This window comes from Poecilia mexicana, unplaced genomic scaffold (genome assembly GCF_051168715.1).
Source record: "Poecilia mexicana isolate PSO_F unplaced genomic scaffold, ASM5116871v1 scaffold_16, whole genome shotgun sequence".
NCBI lineage: Eukaryota > Metazoa > Chordata > Actinopteri > Cyprinodontiformes > Poeciliidae > Poecilia > Poecilia mexicana.
Window position 1 is genome coordinate 17,737,012 of NW_028263385.1, and position 14,433 is coordinate 17,751,444.

Consider the following 14,433-nt stretch of genomic DNA (forward strand, 5'->3'; position numbering starts at 1 on the left):
ATTTTGAGAGACACTCAAACATCACATTACCTTGTAAATGACTGTTTGACAAGATATTTCGCTTCCAAAATCTCTGCTTTGTCCTTGTTTAGCATGTTCAGCGTTGCATGTTCGCTTAAGTAGAGGTTTTACTTCCGTGTGTATTTTCGATGTGCAATCGTTGAAGCTATTTATGTTTGCTTTTCTGTCTTTTTTTTTTTCGTTTGCAGTTGTGAAGTTTTCAAGTCGTACAGCAAGTTCCACACAAGAGAAAAAGAAGACGGAAATAAGGACGACTTGACTTTTGGAGCACTAAGACTTTAATTAAACTCAAACAGAAAAATAGCATTTTCTGACAATACTGTAAATCACGTAGACTAACGCATGATGTTATGTTTCTACATGTCCGTGTCATGGTACGTCAGAGGTCTGTACATTTGATTCAATGAGATAGTTGTGTGTTTATATTGTAGATGTATTTTGCAAATAAAGTAGAAGACACTTTCAGACAGTGCTGCATTGTATTCCCGTGACTTCTGAGTTACACGTTTGTACAGATTAATAAAAAGTTTAAAGCTGTTTCTGCGTCTATTCCTCCAACACATTAAAGATTGCCGCTGAAGATTTTTTTATTTTTATTTTTATTTTTTTATTTTACCCTGGCTAATAAAGATAAAAGTGTGAATGTGTGAATATGCCTCAGAACAAGTGACAAAAATATTTCCACTGCTGGAGTGTGAACGCGAAACCACACAGAGAGCCCTCTGCGTACAGACACAATGCAAAGGGAGACCCGATATCACCGTTACTCAAAGAGACGCAGAGGTAAAATGTGGTTTATGCTCTCACAAGAGGGGAAACTGACGTTTTCTTACCGCAGCTCTTGCGTTTCACAGTCCATGTCAAAACATCAGACGCAGACCACAGCCCGGGCTGCGCTGCAGGGGCTTTTGCTCTAGCACAAGCAACCGAGTCAAAGCCACACATGAAAGCATAAAAGGTGTCACTGCCTCCTCTAAAAGCATGCAATTCCACAGTCCTCTGTGCACAAATAGCTTCACCGTAACACGATTAATTTAAACAATACGAGCAGCTTAATCATTTTGCTTTTTTCTCTTTGAAGAACCAGAAGCAGAGGACGGCAGAGAGGAAAACCTCCAGTAACAACACGCACAGCCCCATCACTTCAATCTGTCACAAACACAAAAAAAACAACAAAAAACATCATTAATATACAATATTGTCACAATGGAAGTATTTGTGTGAGATTCTGCTGATAAATGTGCTGGAATCAGTTTTGGTGATGTTCTTACTTTCATAAATGGATCATTTTGTGGATCCCACCGAGTTAGGTCGACACTTATCAGAATGGCACCAATAACGGCTACGACAATGCAGCCGCAGTTAACTGCGATTGACACCTGTGATGACAAAAAGTCACACATAGTTGTTTTTTTGTTTTTTTTTAAGATAACTACTGAATAGATAACTAAAGTTGTTAAACTCTCACCATCAGCAACGCTGGATATTTGAACAACAGGTTGGAAACAAGTCCGGCTATTACAAACTGTAGGGGAGGAGAATGTAGATGTTATACTTCCCTTTATTGCCATTTTATTATTTTTTTTATTATTTAATGACTTAGTTCTGGTTGAAGCAACGACTTACAAGGGCTCCGGTCAGCTGTGAGACTCTGAAAAGACAGAAGAGGGACTGGTGCATTTGCTGCGTTGCAGCAAAGAGTATGCCCACTGCGACACTGAGGATGCCGCTCATTATCTGCAGAGACTGAGAGAAAAAAGTTGAATGTAAAAAAAAAACAGATGACACACTAAGCTGTCATATATGAGATCAGGTTGAAGATAAAGTAGATCGCTGCAAGTAATACTATTAATAACATTGAATTGCGCAGACGGTTTACATCAGTGGAAAAATACTCAGCATTTAAGGAACAGGCAGCTTTGATGCAAACAGTAGGAGTCGTGTTTAATTTAGATGTGCAATAAGAAATGGGGAATACAATTCTGTGTTATCTTGCAAGCAGTAAATAGCCCTGTGATTTTTATTAAGAGGTGTTAAGTAAAAACAACCCGCTGACAGTGTCTGAGAAGTATGCATGTCGGTTTGTTGCACTGTGGTGAGGTCATAAGATGGCAGTACCTGCTGGTGAGACCAAGGCAAAGAATGATGTTCTGCAGCAAGCCGCTCATTATGAATCAGGCACAAAAAACATGATAACCAAATGTTACGACCAGAGAAGTATTGGCGTCTAAATATGTCTGAAAGCAGAACGAATTATTTTATGAGGACCAAAATTTTTCACTATTTTTTTTTTTTTTTTTTTTTTTTTGATACACCGGAAATTATTTATAATGCAGTAGCAAAATATCAGATAATTTAAATACAACTGGAAATTCACATAATGTTCAAAAGTAAAAACTTAAATGCATAAATAAGTAAAGGTAAAAAAACTAACTAAAATTTGTACTTATCATATATCATGACCTGAAATGCGGGTTTGAAGATTATTTCATGGTTTGCAGCTTTTGAACAAGTTTCCTTCTAGAATTGCCCCACAGCATGATGTTGCTACCACCATGTTTCAGCGTGAGGACGGTGTGTTCAGGGAGAAATGTAGTTTTTGCATTTTTGCATGTGTAGACATTTCTCTTTTGACCAAATCATTTTCTTCCACATGTTTCCTATGCCCTCTTCACTGTTTGTAGTAACTTCAAACTAGACTTCTGACGACTTTATGACAATAGCTTTTCTCTTATGTATAATCTCTTTCTTTCCAGCTGAGCTGTAGATCTCTGCAGCCCCTCCAGAGTAACTATGCTTCTCTTGGCTGCTTCCCCAATAAATGCTCTCCTTGCCCATCCTGTCACTTTAGGTGGACAGTCATGTTTTGGTAGATTTACAAGACTGCCACACTGTTTTCTGATAATGGCCTTGAACAGATTAAAAAAAACATTCAGATTCTGTGTTTTAACTCACCCTTGCTTTGAAGATCTCCAAAACTTTATCTCTAACTGGTCTGTTGGGTTATTCATGATACTTTTTGTTCTCTGCTCTCTGAGGCCTTCATTTATCCTGGCATTAAATTACACACAGATTCAACTGGATTTTACTTAAAGATCCATCAAGTAATTGTTTTAGTTGAACAATTAACTAAAAATTGCTAATTTTGAATGATCAAATGACAATTCATTATGAGACTTTTTTGTTTGAGCGGCATCTTTAAAATTATGTTCAAAATAGCAGGCATGCAAAAAATAAAATTCACATTAAAAAAATACAAAAATAACATCTGCATTTAAAAGAAATTATGTGAAATGATAAAAAACAAACATTATCATCTGATAATTAGCTGAATTATCAGGTGAACAAGGGATAGACGTAGGCAAGTTGTGTTTGTTTTATGAGAACGTTGATGGTTTCTACTAATTCTGACAAAGCTGATGTTATCAAACGAAACATCCCTTTTTTCTTTCCCCATAATTTCAATAAGTTTTCAGTGTGAGAATATGCTGCTGCAGTAAAGAAAAGAAAAAAAAAATCATCTTAATGCGTTTCACAACTCCGCAGTCAAGTTGAGCTCGCATAGTTTCATTGTGGCACCAATAGTTTTTTTTCTTACCTTTGTTACATGAACAACTTTTAGTTAACATTTTAAAATTGATGGATATAAAATTGTAGATTCTTGTTGTAGTTTCGTTTTAGCTATATATCTTTCTGTAGACACGGGGGTAGAAGTAATTCTTGTGTGCACGATGTTTAATATAAGATGTTCAGGTTTTTTTTTGTTTTTTTTACTGCAATCCTGTGATACCTTTATGTGAGAAACAAGAAGTCCAGCACACCCTGAGCAACAAACAGAAAGGGCTAAGTTCAGGGGGAAAAATAAAATTCACTGAATTGTGTAATACAAAAGTTATTTTTTCTTCCTTTTTTTGTTAAATGCAGTTGTGCACTTGTGGAGTGCCGGACTATAAAGTGTGAAACTTCAGCCTTTGCACATACATGAGACTCAATATAACCTAACCCAAGAACTTCCTCTTGCTGCTGCCCAGAAGTACAGAAAAACATCTCTGTGCTCCTTTTTTCTCCGCCATGTTATCTCAGCCTAAATCTTGATCTCACTGTTGACTGCCAGATGAACTATTTAACAAAGTCTTGGTTCTGAGTAGGCGCAGCAGATCTGCAGCTTAGACTGAAGGCTTCTCCTAACGAGCTCGCCTTCATACCGCATCTGAAGATCTCGTCTCATGTAGTTGTCCTAGAAACGACCTTCTGACATGTCGGAGAATTAAGCCTCCAGCTGTTACTGGTAAGCGACGTATCGGCTGTCAGACTGTGGGTGTTTGTAACACTCATTTCACTGCTGAGCTCAATGATCTAAGTTCACTTCACTTTAGAGAAAATTAATTATGATATAAAAACCTTTCTCTTGCTCATGGTAAGTTGTCAACCAATCAAAACCTGATCAAAAACATACATAAGCAGTTGTTGGTACTGCCTGCTTTGACATCAGTGACAACTTGATGACTTTTTGGAAAACTGGTAAAGTTCTTAGACTGTTTTGATGGAAACAGGCGTTAGAAGGTTGAGCCGGACAGACAACAAAACCTTCATTTGTTTGCTCATTGTTTGACTTCTTTGTTTTGCAGGAATTGCCAAGTACGTCCCATCTTGCTGTCAGTTTAGACTAAGATTTCTGTGCTTTTGTAGCTCAAATGTCCCCAGCTATCAATAATCATCCTAAATATATTACGGTACAGTAAAGGTTGCACTTTAGTAAAGACTTATGACTTGAGATATGAAGTTACATTTTGGTCTTTTCACAATTTTGAGGCCTGTTTTGGTGCTGGTTAATTACGGCTTTTGTTCTTTCTTCTTCCTCTCCTGACCATGCAGCCGATTTTCATAGCGTCTCCTTAATATACCATTTAGACTTATTTCTTTAGAATCCTGCTTGTCACCTAAAGTTATTTATGCTTTCTTCCTTTTTTAGATCCAGGGATTTTTTTCTGACAGTTGCAGCTAATTCACTTCCATTTTTTTTATTCTAACCTTTAATAGGAACCAATAATGCAATAACCACCAATAACATAATACTTTTGCCAACAAGGTCATTTTGAACCAATACCAGTAATGTATCAAGTTATTACATTAAAAAGCTGAGCTAAAGGCTTATGTAATTACTTCAGCTGACAATGTGGGAGTAAAATGGAAAATCTTTGTTTTTTGCAGTTCACATATAACAATGGTTAATTATTTTTCATAGTCAACATAAGCTTTCAACAAGTGCATGTTCACTTTGTTACTATGAACTACATATATTGCCTTTATATACTGTATTACTACAGAACAGAATCTTTAAATAATCTTTAAATATTTTTCTACAGAAATTTATTTTGAACATTGTGTAGTTCCTTAAATGTTTTCATGAATAATTCCATATATAGAGGAATAAAATTCAAATAATTATCATAAACTATGTTATATAGTTTGAGATGTTGAGAATAGTAATAATTTGTTTACTTAGTGTATACTAGACAGTAACTGTACCGTTTCTCATGTAATTGGATAAAAAAAACACAATTACTGTGAAGTTATTATGCCATTGGCTTTATTGCCTTTAAATTGACAAAACTATCAAATTATTGACTATTATGACATTATTTGTTGTTACACCATCGCTTAGTATCAAAATTCTACTTTTTTTTAATATAATTTTCTTATAAAGTTTAACTATTTTCTCCCACAGAACTTTTGAAATATCTCTTTTCCAGACGGCTCAAAATCCTGCAACGCCAGTGGATGAGACATGCAGAAGACCATCATGAATCCAGAAAAATTTCCTATTTTTTAAATACTCACCAGATAACTAGAAGTGCACAAATCACAGGTGAAGCTGGTGACCTTTAGTGTCTATTTAAAACCATGTGTATGAGGTTGATGGTACATTATCAAATTTCCAGATTTTGCCAGAGTTGATTATGGTTGTATAAGGCGTTTCTGTGTGATTATAATTTAAAAAGAGCAGACTTTTTTTTTTTTAACTCATTTTCCACACTCTTACCCCCAACACAGCTGGTTGTTTCTGTAGCAGGTCGTGCAGTTGACCTTTTTCTTCCGGCAGCATCTCTGAAGCCTGGTAATATCGGATCTGACTCGGCAGAGGAGGAGGTTGTCTCCTTCCCATTTGCAGTGGCACATCTTCCTCGTGGATGTCCATGTCTACATCAGCAGAGGCCATGGTGCTTCTTTAACCTAAAGAAATAAACTCATAATTATCTACACATACAGTGCTGTTTTTAAAAGTTGTGTTTCTTTTTTTCTTATATATACTTTTTTGACAGTTGCCAGACAGGAAAGGCAAAGGGGAAGATGCCCAGGACGGCCTCGTCAAAGCCTCTGTAAATAAAACGGTCCGCTCTACCGCTACGCCACGCAGTGCCTCCAATTTCTCTATTTAGGTACTTCTGCTCCAGAAGTACCTAAATAGACAATTGCAACTTCAACATGTTGTTAGATTGGCCTGAAAAACTGCGGCTAAACCTTCACTTCAGTAAAATAGAACATTAGAAATTCAATTAAATAATCAAACATATTAGGACAGATTTAAAAAAAAATACTGAGCGATTTAGTATATTTAGTGATGTTAATGTTGAGGTTTATGTTTTCTGAAAAGTGAAAAATGTAACTAATATTACACAAAAGAAAAAAAACAATTATTTAAAAGGTGGAAATGTTATGCTGTGTCTTAACAATCTTAACACTCGACAGAGAGACAACAGCCTCCGCAAGAAGACAAATCTACAAATGTCACTGCTAAAGAAGCTTGACGTTCACAGATCCAAACACGAAAAGAAAAAGAAGTGCCACAGCCATGGCGATCAAATAAATATTGGACTTAATGAGGAAAACAATGTCCCAGAATCTGTCAGAAGAGTGAAAAACATCTACAGGATCCTTGATGCTTTGAATCAGTGATGTCAGGGAGAGTCATGTCATCCGCAGCTCTTCGCTCACTGTGTCGTATCAAGTTTAACATCAGCACAGCCGGAAATTTTCAGACGACTTTATGCTTTACTTTGCTAACAAATCCTCTCAAGATACTGATTTTATTCATCAGAAAGACGGTCAGGAGTACCAATACCAGCTTTATTGTCCATGGGATCCCAGAAGTAGAAAGACTCCAAACATAGCAATGTAGATGTAGGCCAACATTTCTATGTGAAACTTCATGTTTTGTTTACTCTTTAATTGAGAAACTGGATGATAAATATCACTCTTTTTCTGATAAATCAATGTTATATAAGAGTTTCGCTGTTCAAAATGAAATATTGAAATCAACAAACTTTTCAAACATTTTCTGGTTCAGTGAGATGTTCCTGTGTCGTTCACTGCAGCGCGACATAGATTTAAGAAAAAAGACTTGACTAGTTTACATATTCCTAGAACATAGAATGACTGCGTATGATTTTAGAAAAAAGCCACTGTGAATAATAATGGTGACTTTCTGTTATATAAGGCTGATATCAATCAATCAATCAATCAATCAATCAATCAATCAATCAATCAATCAATCAATCAATCAATCAATCAAATTGATATGACAAATTCTTTTACGTCGTTAGTCCTAAGAAAATTTAGTCTTTGCATTCAGAGTTCTTACAACATTTAAACTAGGAAGACATTTATATTATTGTTGGCTTTGGTTAAAAGGATAATTATGAAGAATGCTTAAAATTCACACACTAGTTTAGCTCATTTTTGATAATAAAAAAAAAAACGGTGCTAAAAACTGCAATAGCAAAACAACTCCTAACCAGTAGAAAGAAACTTGTTAATGCTACAATATTTCGTTACAAAATTTGCAACACAGCTTTGTAATTAAACATGCAAACAAATAACTAAGATACATGTTTTACACTCATAAACTGCTTGTAATATGAAATTGTTCAAGAAATCTCTCAGCCGTTTTATTAGGAAAAAAACATCCATTTAAAACAACTTACCGCGTTTCACTCGAGCAGACTGTATTTCGCTCTCTGTCTCAAGCAAGGCGTCACTCTGCAGACATTATTTTACTTCCCTAAAACACACATGAGGTGATTACCCACTTTAACTTCCTCAACCTGACACTCCTCTCTGCAAAGCTGCTTCATTTAGTCAAACTCTGCACTTTTTTATGTTTCTCCTACTGAAAAAGATGAACTCTACAGAAATAATCTCATTCTGCACAAACAGTCTCACCTTTTAAAAAGTATTTATGTTTGTTTAAATCTGTTTGGTTGCAAACCTTCATGTGGTTGTGAGAGATGGTGTGGGTGTTGCATGAAGGTGGAGAGTCAGCGAGAGAAGAGACTTTCGAGGTCATTTCCTCTCCGGACAAATGAGACAAAGCTGCAAATTTCATGTCTAAAACAGGCAAAGGAACAACGGAAAGGTGACACTGGCATCAGTGAAAACTTTAGTAACTGATCGCTATCAGCAACATGAGCTGTGTTAACATGTTATGGCTTTACAGGAAAATGAGGAAGACGTTCATTTGCAACGAGTCAATGATCATCACCATCCCAATCGGAAGCCTGAAGAACATTCGGGAGGGTCAGCTGATGCCGGAGAACTTCCACTGTGTGTTCAGGGACAACTTCAAGGTGTTTGTTGTTCGAGGAAAGCCAAAACCTCTGGGGGTGAGTTTCACTGACTTATGCTGTAGATTAAATCATAGCCATGATTCCTTTCTCTAAAAAAAAAAACATCAGATGTTGCGCTCGTCTCTCGAAAGAATCTGCAGATTTTCCTTTGTTCTCTTTACTTATTTATTTTTCTTATCTTATTTTTCATTAGGCAGCTCAAGCAATTGCTGGTGTGTTTATTTTCGCTCTTGGATTTATTTTGCCATCAATGGGGATCCTGAATTTCACAATTCCAAGTGTTGTGGTAAAAACAATATTTGAAAAGCCCACATATTTAGCCATTTTTGTTTATCTGATATGGCTATATTGCCACCCAATTAATATGATGTCTTGTTTTGTTAGTTCTTGATCTCTGGCATGGTGACCTTTGCTGCAGGGAAATGTCCAAACATGCATGTGGTAAGTCAGATGAATTATAATGAAAAATCATAAAAAGGAGTTCCTCTAAGAAAAGACAAAGAGTGATTGTTTTTGGCACAGCTTCCATGAGAATAATGCATTCATTTCAATTCAACTGATATAATGTTTCTAATTGTTGTGGTGGTTTAACTTCATGTAAAACTTTGCAGCTTATGATGCATCTTGTTTTGGAGTTACTTGCATGTTAACTCAACTTTATTCCACTTTCCAGACCAAGCTGTCATTCTCCCTGAACATCATCAGCTTCTTCTGGTCCCTGGTGGCTTTTGGTTTGAGCGCGAGCGAGTTTAATTCACATTATCAACTTGACCAGGTACAGCGTGAAATCAACGTGTTTCATTGTGTCAAACGTTGCTCTCCGGGATTCTAAGTATTTCTTTGTCCACATTATTTAGCATCATCTGAGGATAGCTCATGGAATAATTGGTCTCATCATAACTCTGCTGGTGTTTGAATGTATGATGTCGCTCTTCTTGATATACTGGCTGAGTAAAGCTGTGTGCAGAGAACATTTCAACACTTTGGTATGTGTGTCTTTTTCTTCATTAGTTTTTTCTTCTATATATATATGAGAACATGCTCAGTCATTAATTTGCTTTGTTTTGCTCTGCAGCCCATCATACTGCTGAAGCAGGAGAACTGAATGATTCACACAGAGCAGAACCAGGAATAATCAACTCCTGTGTACATTTTTATTCTGCTGCCTTAAACTTTCTTTGTTTTATTGCTCAAAGGCAAATAGCAGGAAGTTCTGTTTAAAAGAACATAGAGATAAGATGTTTTCCAATACATCACTGCTAATAATCACAGTACGCTATAGACAGCGTGCTTCTGTAAAGTTTCCTTTTTGTTCACCATACATGGACTCGTCTTGATGGTCGTGTGTTAGAACAGCTTTTGTTTCATCTGATGTCAGCACAGCTTCTCTCAAACAACTTTACACTTCCTCTAAGTCGTTTTCAGTTTAACCAAAGATATATTTCTTCTAGCAAAGTTTAGACAGAAGCTTCATTTTGGATGTGGGTAATTTTATGTTTTAAAGCTGAAGATTTGTAGAAGCATATCAGTCCTGAATAAAGCTCGACGCATTCTGAATAATAAATCACTTCGTATTTTTTATAATTCTCTGACTTTGCCATATTTAACATATTGTTCAGAGGTGTGGTGAATTAATTACAAAAGCTCTTTACAACCACTGAGTATCCTACAGAAACGAGCCGTTAGAATCATCCATAATGTTGGTAATAATGAGCACAAAACCGTTTTTCTTAAAATCTAGAATCTTAAATGTGAAGATCTGGTGGAAGATCTCAAACTTTGTTTAAGGCGTCAAATAAACGGCGACCTGAGCTCATACAGAGCATGTTTAATGAAAGAGACGGGGGATATAACTGACTCAAACTTAAGGATTCGTAGTTTACGCACAACAAGAAAGAGCTTTTGTATTTCAATTCATGGTGTAAAATTATGGAACAAGTTAAATGAGGAGTTAAAGTCAAAATTTAATAAAATGTAAAAGCAAATATAAGGAGGCCATTTTCACAAGATATAGAAAAATGGGTGACAGCAAAATGTGTATGTGTAAATTGAGGCTAACGCGTGTGTGTGTGTGTGTGTGTGTGTGTGTGTGTGTGTGTGTGTGTGTGTGCGTGCATGCATGCATGTGTGTGTGTGTGTGTGGATGTTTAGACATGTAAACCCAGATAAAATGGAAAATTAATTAACCTACGTTTATTTTTTATTATTTGATGTAACAATGAGGGTCCATCTGAAAATATGTTATGAGTTTATGAGGTAGGAGTTCATGAGTCTCTTACCTCATTTCAAACATGTTACGATTATTATTGTATGAAAATATGTGTCTTTTTCATTCCTTGTTCATGTGTGTGATTTTATACTTTATCATGTTCAAAATAAATAATTCTCATTTAACTGTGGTAAAATAAATGAATAAATACTGAACTCTATTAACTATTAAAACTTTTTAAAACCTTGAGTGTTTGCTTGTTCATATCATGTTTGTAAATCATCTTGTCACTTTTATCAACTCATCTCTGAATGTTGGTGGTTTGTTAATGGTTTGTCTTCTTACTGAACATAAAAAGAGAAATAAGGATATAAAAATATTTGATGTATTGGCGACATGCTACCAATTGGCATTTGTTACATTTATTGATATTTAAAATAAATTACTGTCATTTGTTCAACTGAAAAAAGACATTGTATTTGTTTATAGAGGGGCAGATCTGCAAAGGGTGAAAAGAAGGAAACTGCACCGCTGACGTTAGAACGTTGACCCCTAAAAATTTTTGTCATAGAAATTATTCTTAACCATAAATAAAAACTAAACTCTTTTTCCCCAGAAGTCCCTTATAGCCTTCAAATTAATTTGTCTTTACTAAGTTTTGTACTGAATGAAACTCAGTTACGTCTCTGCCCACACGCTGCTGAGTCACATTGAAATTAATGAGGCGGTTTGTCTGCAGCCCTGCAGACTGGAGCAGCTGAGCCACACAAAGTTCTCCAGGTAATGTTTTAATACACAAAGTTAAAGTCCAACTAAGTTTGCAATGAATTAAATGTCTGTTGAAGGTGACATACAGTCATAGTTTAATACGTCCCTTATTGGCTTGTAGACAGCATAATTTTTATGAGCTTTAGCAAATTCCCCTGGCTTTTCTTACAACACAACAGAATTGTTGAAATATGAAAAAAATAATTAGGCCTGCTTTACCGATGTCTTTATAAGAACAATATCATATTAATGCGGTCACACAGTTAAACTATGCTACACACTTATTGTCAGATTGTGGAAATAAATAGGCTACAATGACAAAAAGTGATTGTGTGAATGTGCTAAATTATGTCTGATATCTTTTTGTCATAGGTTTTTTTTTTTTTATAAAATAGCAATTTAAAAAGAAAATGTGACTCACAAACTGCAGAGAAAAGGATTTAAAAGTAGAGATCAGCTTTGTTTGGTGGCAGAAAATGCAGGCAAGACAAAAGAGAGAAGACAAGAACTGAAAGAGGAACAATTTTAGAGAAACCAGGAGGATCACATTTGAAGAAGACCACTGAAAGAGCAGCAGGTGAAAAACTAGATGAAAATGAAGAAAAATATGTTAATGTAAGAGGAAAAGATGAGAAAGTTTAATTTTTACTTCTTACAGAGAAAAGATTTAAGGAGGAACTTCATGAAGGAGAAAAGAAATGCACTGATTCAGAAGCCCATGTTCCAGCTAATATGTGTGTTTTCTTCGTAGAAATTTCTGTGCAGAGACATTAGACATTACAATGAAATAACATTAATTCATTAGTGTGTTACGAAGCTAGATGTCAGGATTTACAAGAGTATACATGTTATCTGGGGCTGCACAGTGGCGCAGTTGGTAGAGCTGTTGCCTTGCAGCAAGAAGGTTCTGGGTTTGATTCCTGGCCTGCAGTCTTTCTGCATGGAGTATACATGTTCTCCCTGTGCATGCGTGGGTTCTCTCTGGGTACTCTGGCTTCCTCCCACAATCCAAAAACATGACTGTCAGGTTAAATGATTTCTCTAAATTTCCCCTATGTGTGTGTGTGCATGGTTGTGTGTCTCTGTGTTGCCCTGCGACAGACTGGCGACCTGTCCAGGGTGACCCCACCTCTCGCCCAGAATGTTAGCTGGAGATGGGCACCAGCACCTCTCCAGTCCCCATTAAGGGACAAGGGTGTAAAGAAAATGGATGGATGGACATGTTATCCCTAATTATATCAAATTAAATATGTAAATATGAAGCCAATCCAATTAATACATAGATGTATGCAAAACATTATTAGGTCATTCTGAATGTCACTATATGTTTTCAAATATATCAAGATACAGAAACAGAGACAGAGACAGAAACAGCCAAAACACTTTTCAGAGCAAAAAAAACCACAGTGGCTTCAATGAACCTGCCAAGTCAGACAGACAGATGGGGGTAGAGGCGCCAAAAATCTAGTTTAGTAGAAGTAGCGTTACTTCAACAACGTATTACTCAAGTATCACTCAAGAAATTACTCAAGAATAGAAAAGTAAATGTTAGAAAGAGACTGCTCAAGCAATGAGTAACTATTTGATCATAACACCTGATTTAGTTTTTTAAAATTATGTCAAAAATTAGCAAAAGTAGAAAGTTACTTGCGCATTCTTGTATTTTAAATGTTAAAATTTGAAAAACAATACAAATAAACAACGTAATTACAAAATAACTAAATGACATAGAAATTTACTGTATGTCTGTAGTGTTTTTGGTTATTTATTTAATTATTTATTTTTCTACTTGATCTAAAACACTTCCTTTCTTAGATTGGACAATAGTAACTTAGGCGCAGAGATAAAGAACATTTAATGTTTTTTGAGGGATGTGGGTTGTAAATCCATGGTGATCACTCTACCATTTTAGACACAAATTTCTACTTAGAAACTTCCTACCTTGGGTGGCGCTTCTTCCGTGTTCTTACCAAAGAGGCCTCTCTGAAGCCAGGTGTACAGTCATAAATGACCACAAGAGGGAGACAAATTCAAAACAGGTCAAGCTGTTGGAAGTCATGAAGTTACAGGTAGAATCATTTTTTCCTGGCCTGTTTCATTAGGTAATTAAATTTTGTTGAACCACAATTCAGAAGCAACTACTTGATTTTTAGTTTTTAGTTTTGAGAGAATTTTTATTTTGTTTTTGCTTTTGTCAGTTTTAAGTTATTCCAGTGACCAGTGTGGGCCATTAGCAGAGAGGTGCCAACAGTTTGCAGAGGTCAAGTTTTATGATCTAAGTTCAAAGAAAAGCTTGTCCATAATTCTTTCAAAATGTTTTAAATAGAAATACAGTGGATAACTATAAGGTATATAAAATTTTACTTGTTTTTGTTACTTTACAACAAAGATTGTGCTATAACAGAGCAAAGACAAAACAATCCAACAAGAAATAAAAAAAAACTTGTGAGAGACGCAGTATTTCATTCGTATATTTGTAAAAATTATTTGTAAAAAACCCCAAATTCCTAATTTAGCTTTTAGGCCGAACAAATGTGTGACACAAACAACAAAAGTAAAACACTATTTTTTTACCAGAAAGAATATTTGATTAGAAAATTATGCTACGATAACAGATTTCTAATTTAACATGCAAATAAATGTATAAATAAATATAAATGTATTCATATTTAAATGAATATAAAAATAGAAAATATTGAAACGCATAAACTTCTCCTGCCTGTACTACAAGATTATTCAATATATTTCTAATTAAAAAATATATTTAAAACATTCTTACCGTGTTTCCTTTGATCTGTATCTATTTCA

At 35.4% G+C, this 14,433-nt stretch overlaps 3 protein-coding genes across 4 annotated transcripts in view; 2 read left to right on the forward strand and 1 right to left on the reverse strand.

Moving 5' to 3' along the window:
* The window catches only part of plekhg4b (pleckstrin homology domain containing, family G (with RhoGef domain) member 4B), a 23,616-nt gene extending 23,058 nt beyond the window's left edge, over positions 1-558 (forward strand). For both annotated transcript variants that reach the window (XM_014994985.2, XM_014994986.2), the window contains one exon: positions 210-558. Coding sequence is in view for 1 of the 2 variants with exons in the window: in XM_014994986.2 (XP_014850472.2) it covers positions 210-215 (6 nt within the window). In the remaining variant the exon portion in view is untranslated. The remainder of the gene's footprint in view (positions 1-209) is intronic.
* On the reverse strand, positions 282-14,423 carry LOC148155048 (uncharacterized). Its single transcript, XM_088014242.1, has 7 exons — positions 14,405-14,423; positions 8,007-8,083; positions 6,065-6,255; positions 1,648-1,767; positions 1,490-1,546; positions 1,293-1,400; positions 282-1,170 (listed from the first exon to the last, which is right to left on the reverse strand). The coding sequence occupies exons 3-7, from the start codon at positions 6,239-6,241 to the stop codon at positions 1,078-1,080; spliced, it is 555 nt and encodes a 184-aa protein (XP_087870368.1). The 5' UTR covers positions 6,242-6,255; positions 8,007-8,083; positions 14,405-14,423; the 3' UTR covers positions 282-1,077.
* LOC106922510 (uncharacterized) lies at positions 8,315-11,106 on the forward strand. Its single transcript, XM_014994987.2, has 7 exons — positions 8,315-8,437; positions 8,519-8,684; positions 8,842-8,934; positions 9,033-9,089; positions 9,322-9,423; positions 9,506-9,634; positions 9,724-11,106. The coding sequence occupies exons 1-7, from the start codon at positions 8,406-8,408 to the stop codon at positions 9,751-9,753; spliced, it is 609 nt and encodes a 202-aa protein (XP_014850473.2). The 5' UTR covers positions 8,315-8,405; the 3' UTR covers positions 9,754-11,106.
* Positions 14,424-14,433: the final 10 nt, after the last annotated feature.